The sequence below is a fragment of the Sardina pilchardus genome, chromosome 2 (genome assembly GCF_963854185.1).
Source record: "Sardina pilchardus chromosome 2, fSarPil1.1, whole genome shotgun sequence".
NCBI lineage: Eukaryota > Metazoa > Chordata > Actinopteri > Clupeiformes > Clupeidae > Sardina > Sardina pilchardus.
The window spans coordinates 12,406,702-12,414,201 of record NC_084995.1 but is presented as its reverse complement, the minus strand read 5'-3'; the positions used below and the strand labels follow the sequence as shown (position 1 = coordinate 12,414,201).

Genomic DNA, 7,500 nt, shown 5'->3' with positions numbered 1-7,500 from the left:
CTCATTATGCCGCAGTGTTTGGCTTGCAGATTACACCAGATAAAAAAAGAGAAAGAGAGTGAAGGTAAAGCACAGAGGTACTGTATTAGTCTGGCCATCACCAGACTAAGCTCAATCTTTTAAGTTTCAACATTAGTCTGGGGAGTCTGCTCTTTATTTCTACTGCACAAGAGGCGTAATCAATAGGCATAGTTCAAATGACAAATTACTTTTAAAATAGTCCTTCAACCAATCAGACCAACGATCCAGGTTTGTCTTTTGGATAAGATAGGTTGTGATTGGACCCAAAGGTTGTGGACAGGAAGCAGGGGAGATAGATGTGCAGGTTTCCCGCCTGAGCTGCCGGGCGAAATCCAAATTCGCCAGTAGGTCAGGCAGGGCATGTAATTATTTTCCTCTTTCTCCTCCACAGGTTCTCTGTTCTCTCTCTTCCTGTTTCCTGTTTCTCTCTTCCCTTTTCTCTCTCTTCCTGTGTGCGTGCTCATCTGCTATTCTGCTCTGTTGTGCTTCCGCTGCATCCCAGGAGGACGACAAATAGTGTATCACGCTGCAGTGGACCCGTCTGGGATATGGCCCAGAACTGGGCCACAGTCCAGCCAGAACCGGCCCGGAAACCCAGCCAGAATTCCGCCAGAAGCAGCTGTAGTCTTGGGTGAGTGTGTGAGCTTCAGGAGCACACAGGCTGTGTCTAATTATGGAGCACAATGCTGTTGCTGCCCGGAACCCAGCCAGAACTGGGCCAGAATCCCACCAGAGGCAGCTGCAGTCTTGGGTGAGAGCTGTGTGTGTGACAGCTTCAGGTGCATACAGGCTGTGTCTAAATATGGAGCACAAGGCTGCTGTTCTCTTTGATGGTGACAAACAAACAATTAAAAACAAACAAACAAAAGAGTTCCTCAGAGTTCTGTATTGTTTGTTAGGTGTATTCTCCTGCGGGATGAGCACACCGTTCACTCTGTTCTCCTGCCTGATGAGAGCACCGTTCCCTCTGTTCTCCTGACTGATGAGAGCACGGTTGCCTCTGTTCTCCTGACTGATGAGAGCACGGTTCCCTCTGTTCTAGGATGAGAGCACCGTTCCCTCTGTTCTAGGATGAGAGCACCGTTCCCTCTGTTCTCCTGACTGATGAGAGCACGGTTGCCTCTGTTCTCCTGACTGATGAGAGCACGGTTCCCTCTGTTCTAGGATGAGAGCACCGTTCCCTCTGTTCTCCTGATGAGCTCACAGTTCCCCCTGTTAATGAGCTCACAGTTCCCCCTGTTCTCCTGACTGATGAGCTCACGGTTCCCCCTGTTCTCCTGACTGATGAGCTCACGGTTCCCCCTGTTCTCCTGACTGATGAGCTCACGGTTCCCCCTGTTCTCCTGACTGATGAGCTGCATGGCCCCAGGCTAACACACACTAATGACACAGAGTGATGGAGCTGGAGTCGGTCTCTCTGGAGGTGACTGACATTGGGTCGCTCACATCAACCAAGAGAGGCAGCGATGTCACCAGGGAGGCCCACCTCCAGTGCTGTCACACAGTGTGTTGTTATGTTTGAGTGTGTGTGTGTGTGTGTGTGTGTGTGTGTGTGTGTGTGTGTGTGTGTGTGTGTGACTGTCGTGTGTGCGTGCCTGTGTGAACAGTTGTGTAAGTTCCCGGATGTTTGCCCTCATCAATTTATTCCAGATTGTCTGTAGCAGAGTTGGCACCATGCAACACTTTGCCACACCATAATTCAAGGTCTTAGCTATGCTAACCACATGCTAGGTGAGAATCTGAGATGTAACAGTCTGAGACATGAGGTCTACCTTCCAGGAGCAATGTTGTTCACCAACCTGCTCATGGATTTCTTTATGGACATACAGCCTGAGCTGTCTTAGAGTTGTGTCTCTGTTTTATTGTTTTCTCCTCACTTCTAGAAAACATTTGACATTTTTTGATGTCTTTTCCTGGTGGAGTCAGCCATCTCATTCCTTTGGTTCTTGCTCCTACAGTAGACAGGTCTGGGAGACGAGACAAGATGCATATTGCTGAAGTGAACCCATGACTGACATGACATTGTACTATTGTACAGAGGTGACCAATCCCAGGGTGAGTGCAAAACTGTGTATGATAAAAGTGGGACATGTTAGAGAACACACACACACACACACACACACACACACACACACACACACACACACACACACACACACACAGAGTATTCTAAAAGGCAACACGCCAAAGTCTTCAAAAGAGGTCTACATTTCTTAATCAGTGCTAATTAGCCCATCAAATCGTGGACAGTGACAGCAGAGTGATATGACTAACCCGCAGGGAAGATGGAGGAGAAACAGCGGTTCATAGCTGATAGCTGAGAGCATTGGATGAGTAGAGGAGTGGATGAGTAGAGGAGTGGATGGATAGAGGAGTGGATGGGTAGAGGAGTGGATGAGTAGAGGAGTGGATGAGTAGAGGAGTGGATGGGTAGAGGAGTGGATGAGTAGAGGAGTGGATGGGTAGAGGAGTGGATGAGTGGATGAGTAGAGGAGTGGATGGGTAGAGGAGTGGATGGGTAGAGGAGTGGATGAGTAGAGGAGTGGATGGGTAAAGGAGTGGATGAGTAGAGGAGTGGATGGGTAGAGGAGTGGATGAGTGGATGAGTAGAGGAGTGGATAAGTGGAGGAGTGGATGAGTACAGGAGTGGATGGGTAGAGGAGTGGATGAGTGGATGAGTAGAGGAGTGGATGAGTAGAGGAGTGGAGGAGTGGATGAGTAGAGGAGTGGATGAGAACAGGAGTGGATGGGTAGACTGGGTAAACCCAGCCTGATTTGGCGACATTTTTCTCTGCTGCTTCCTGTTAATGTTTGCTGGAACCAATCACAAACTAGCTTATCCACCAGGCATACCCGAATCGTTGGTCTGATTGGTTGAAGAACTATAATCCAAAAGTGTACAGAGTCATTTGAACTATGCCTACTGATCACGCCTCTGGTGCAGTAGAAATAAAGTGCAGACTCGCAGGACTAATGTTCAATCTTAAAAGATTGAGCTTATAGTCTGGTGATAGCCAGACTAGTGGATGAGTAGAAGAGTGGATGGGTAAAGTAGTGGATGGGTAGATGGGTAGAGGAGTAGAAGAGTGGATGGGTAGAAGAATGGGTACTGTAGAAGAGTGGATGGGTAGAGGAGTGGATGTTTTGAGGCCAGCGAGGTGGAGGAGGAGGAGAAGTGGTTTCTGGCGGATGGAGAGCAGTGGCTGGGTTGAGGAGTGGAGTGGTGGGTGGTGTCACTTTAAAAATATCTCTCCTGCTGTGTCCCGCTGCTGGCAGAGTGGTGGCGAGAGTCCCTCCTCTTTAACATCTCTGATTATGTGACCCTGGGAGCGGCGCGCGCGTGTGTGTGTGTGTGTGTGTGTGTGTGTGTGTGTGTGTGTGGCTGACTGTCAGTGGTGGCGAGTGTCACATCCCTCCTCTTTAACATCTCTGATTACGTGACCCTGGGAGCGGCGTGTGTGTGTGTGTGTGTGTGTGTGGCTCACTGTCAGTGCTCAGCAGTGGGAACGTTCAGCTCAGTGCTGTGTGCGTCTGAGTAAGCGGAGGAAATGAGCCATGAAGAGAGATGTTCAACATCTTCCCCTTCTGTCCCATACGAGAGCCAGCTGCCAGAGAGTGAAGATTACACCATACTGATCACACCATACAGTATACACACACAACACAGTGTGAGAGTCACACGGAGTTCACAGGCGGAGAAAGGCGCTGATTACCCGATGAACTGCAAGTTTGATTAATGCCACATAAACTGAAGAATCACAGTGTGCGCTTTCTGCGGGTTGACCATGGCGCTGATAACGCTGTGTTTGCAAATATACCGTATGGACATCTGGCCCTCATATCTCCAGCTGAAGAGCTGTTCTCATATCTCATATCTCCAGCAGAAGAGCTGTTCTCATTTCTCATATATCCAGCAGAAGAGCAGTTCTCATATCTCATATCTCCAGCAGAAGAGCTGTTCTCATTTCTCACATATCAAGCAGAACAGTTCATACAGTGTCTCATACAGTACGTATATCCAGCAGAACAGCTCATACCTCATATATCCAGCAGAAGAGTTCATATCTCATATATCCAGCAGAAGAGCTGCACTCGTATCTCCAGCAGAAGAGCTGTTATCATATCTCCAGTAGAACATCTGCACTTACAGTATATCTCCAGCAGAAGATATTTTGTCCTTTAGCTGCAGATCCATTCTGCATTACCAGATCTTACCCTCGATCATAGGTTCTCACTGCTAGAATAAGATGGATGAATGAATGAATGAATGAATACATGCAGATGGTTTGATGGATGAATAAGTGAGTGAATGCATGCATGAATGACTACCCTGGATTTGTCTCTGGCATCTGTCTCCATGGTTTCCTCACTCCTCTAGCATCTGTCTCATAGACCTAAAAGAAATGGACAAACAGACTCCGTTGTTCTCAATGGGAGGAGACTGAAACCAATTCCGTTTACTTCGAAATTTGACATTCGTGATATCGAGTTTTTTTTTCAATTAGGTTTACATGCCTCTAGTGCTTTACCCTATAATACAGTAGGCTACCAGGCTACATAGTGTTTTCACTGATCTTGCTAATAACTGCTAAACGTCATGGTTTTCGTGCAGGCTGGACTGAGCTTCTTATCCAAACATTTTTTTAATCGGTTAATCTCCCTACTGTGCGACGCCGAACGTGTTTCTACTTCCGGGAGTATTCCTGCCCCCTTGATCTGTCTCCATGGTTTCTTCACTCTTTGAATGTGTGTGTGTGTGTGTGTGTGTGTGTGTGTGTGTGTGCGCGCATCCTCCACAGCCTGATGGTGAAATTAACATTTCTGTTGATTAATTAAGCAGTGTGGCCCCTGCACCCTCTCTCCTGACCCAGCCACTCTCCAGCTGTCTGTACACCGCCCTCCCTATGCCTTAGGAGATGCATTAGTGACAGACGTGTGTATTTGTGCATGTGTGTGTGTGTGTGTGTGTGTGTGTGTGTGTGTGTAGTGCCTAACGAAGTTAGGAGCGTGTTAAATAGACTTTTATCGCTTACCTGGACTATGACCACCGAGGATTGCATACCTCATGCCTTCTCCGCGAATGCCGAGGCAGCCAACCTAAGGTCTGAACTCCGTTCCATTGAAGCCCTCCTGGAGGATGTTCTACGGCGACAGTCTTTACTCCTCTCGCGGGTGGACTTACTACATCTAGCTCCAAAACCCGGCGTTATGGATGATGTCCTTACTGTGAGTGATCCAATGACCACCTGGACAACAGTCGGAACGAAGGACGGCCGACGTGGTTCTCTCCCCCTTTTCTCTCCAGATGACGACGAGAGCCCCCTCACTCTTTCAAACTTTTATGCACCGCTGGAGACACTTCGAGAGGCTGGCCTGGATGTTGAGTCTGAGGCTACAAACTCCCCCTGCAACGCTATGGAGAAAGTTCAGCCTGCCGAAACCATCACACCCCTAGTCCCGGCCGTGCAGCCGAACGCTGGGCGCCTGCCTGTGGGACCGGGCAAAACTTCCATCCACAAGTCGAAGAAACGGTCCACATCTCCCTTGTCTGCAGAAAGATGTGAAAAGCGCCGTCGCTGCCGCTCTCCTTCCCACTCTCCCTCGGAAGCTAGTGACGGCTATGCTTCACCGGCGTTTCAACCACCTGCAACAGATGCTAGGCCAGACTCCTCGGCGGCGAGTGATGACGTCATCTACCTAAGGTCCTTTTCTCGACTTTCTGACCCTGTGACAACTGCTGGCGCTGAGCCAGCGACGCCCCCTGGCTCTCTGGAGCCCCAGTCTTCAGGCATACACATATCTCATCCAAATCTCTCTTCCTACATGTATAATGACACCTCACTGCCACAAGCCCTCCTGCTTGGTGACTCTTCCATCAAGGGAGTTAAACTTCCAGCTTGTATCACCTACTGTCTGTCCAATGGTAAAATTGGTGATTTCATCAAACTTTTGCCTGAACTTCTTCACTCACACACATCTGTCAAAATAGTCATTATACACACCGGGACTAATGAGATAATGGACAGGCAATCAGCCAGATTGCATTTAGATCTTGAGGAACTATGCTTTAAAATTGAATCTCTGGGAAAGCGCTGCATTTTATCTGGTCCTCTCCCCTCTCCTTCCATGGGCTCCGAACATTTTAGTCGTCTCTATGGACTGCACCAATGGCTGTGCCACTTCTGTCTGGCAGCTGGTTTTAACTTTATTCCTAATTTTGACTCCTTTTGGACTAGGCTTGACCTTTTTAATGCTGACAAATTTCACCTGAACAGGGAGGGAATCAAGCTGCTCACCTCCAACATAGTAAACTATATAGCCTTTGGTATGGATTGACACAATGCTCAGCTTGACCCTCCTCCAGTCTGCATACTCTCCACCCAGCATAGCATGTATGAGGGTCCTGCTGAACTGTCTCCCTGTACAGACCTATGCACAATCCCTGCGCACCTGCATAGGCCTACTCCTATCACATCCTTACAGGCTCCTATAACTGTGCAAACTGGTTCCTCAACAGCAAAGCGGAATAGATGTAAATGCTCCCTGGCTCGTAGATCTAATCCATCTAATCTACTTCCTGTTCCCAAGAAACCACCTGTCCCAGTGGAAAAGAATACTTCTCTCATAGTAAAAGTTGCTTTGCTAAATATCAGGTCACTCTTGAACAAGTCTTTTTTAATCAATGATCTTATCTCCACATACAAACTTGATTTCCTACTTTTAACTGAAACCTGGCTTGACTCAGTGAACTATACCACTACCCTAATTGAATCTTCTCCCCCCGACTATAAATTCATAAGTGTCAACCGTGAAAATAGACGTGGGGGAGGAATAGCTAAAATCTTCAAAGCTTCTTTTCAGTGTCAACAGTCATCATATGGTGACTATGCCTCTTTTGAATATCTTTGTGCTGTTCTCAAAGGTTGTCCAAAAATCCTGTTGCTAACCATATATAGACCTCCCAGTTTGCCAGTTGCAGTCTTCCTTGAAGAATTCTGTGAATTGCTCTCTGAAATCTGTGTTCACTTTGACAGCATTGTTATATCTGGTGACTTCAACATTCATGTTGATAATCCTGAAACCCCACATGTAAGAGACTTTCTGGCGCTGATTGATGCTTTCAGCCTGACACAACACATACAGGGCCCCACCCACACTCAGGGCCACACACTTGATCTTGTTCTCACGAAAGGTGTAACTGCCTCTACATCTGTTGTGGACTTAGCCCTATCTGATCACTGCTGTATTTTCATTGAAGTCTGTATGTCCCCCTATCGTCAGAATAACTCCATGATGATCAATAAGAGAGTTATAAATGACAAAACCTGTGTTCTCTTTGAGCAAGCACTTTTCGAGTCCACAATCCCAGTCCCAAGGACTGCTGATCACTTACTGGAAGATTTTAACTCAAGAATGACAACTATTATGGATGATATTGCTCCGTTAAAACTAAGAAAATCCACTGGCAAACAGAAGGCC

General features: G+C 47.5%; 1 protein-coding gene across 1 annotated transcript in view; it reads right to left on the bottom strand.

The window, feature by feature from the left end:
- Positions 1 to 1,181: 1,181 nt before the first annotated feature.
- Positions 1,182 to 7,500, bottom strand: part of LOC134098089 (potassium/sodium hyperpolarization-activated cyclic nucleotide-gated channel 2) — a 51,143-nt gene continuing 44,824 nt past the window's right edge. Inside the window, exon 6 of the mRNA XM_062551038.1 lies at positions 1,182 to 1,376. Coding sequence (XP_062407022.1) covers positions 1,182 to 1,376 — 195 coding nt within the window. The remainder of the gene's footprint in view (positions 1,377 to 7,500) is intronic.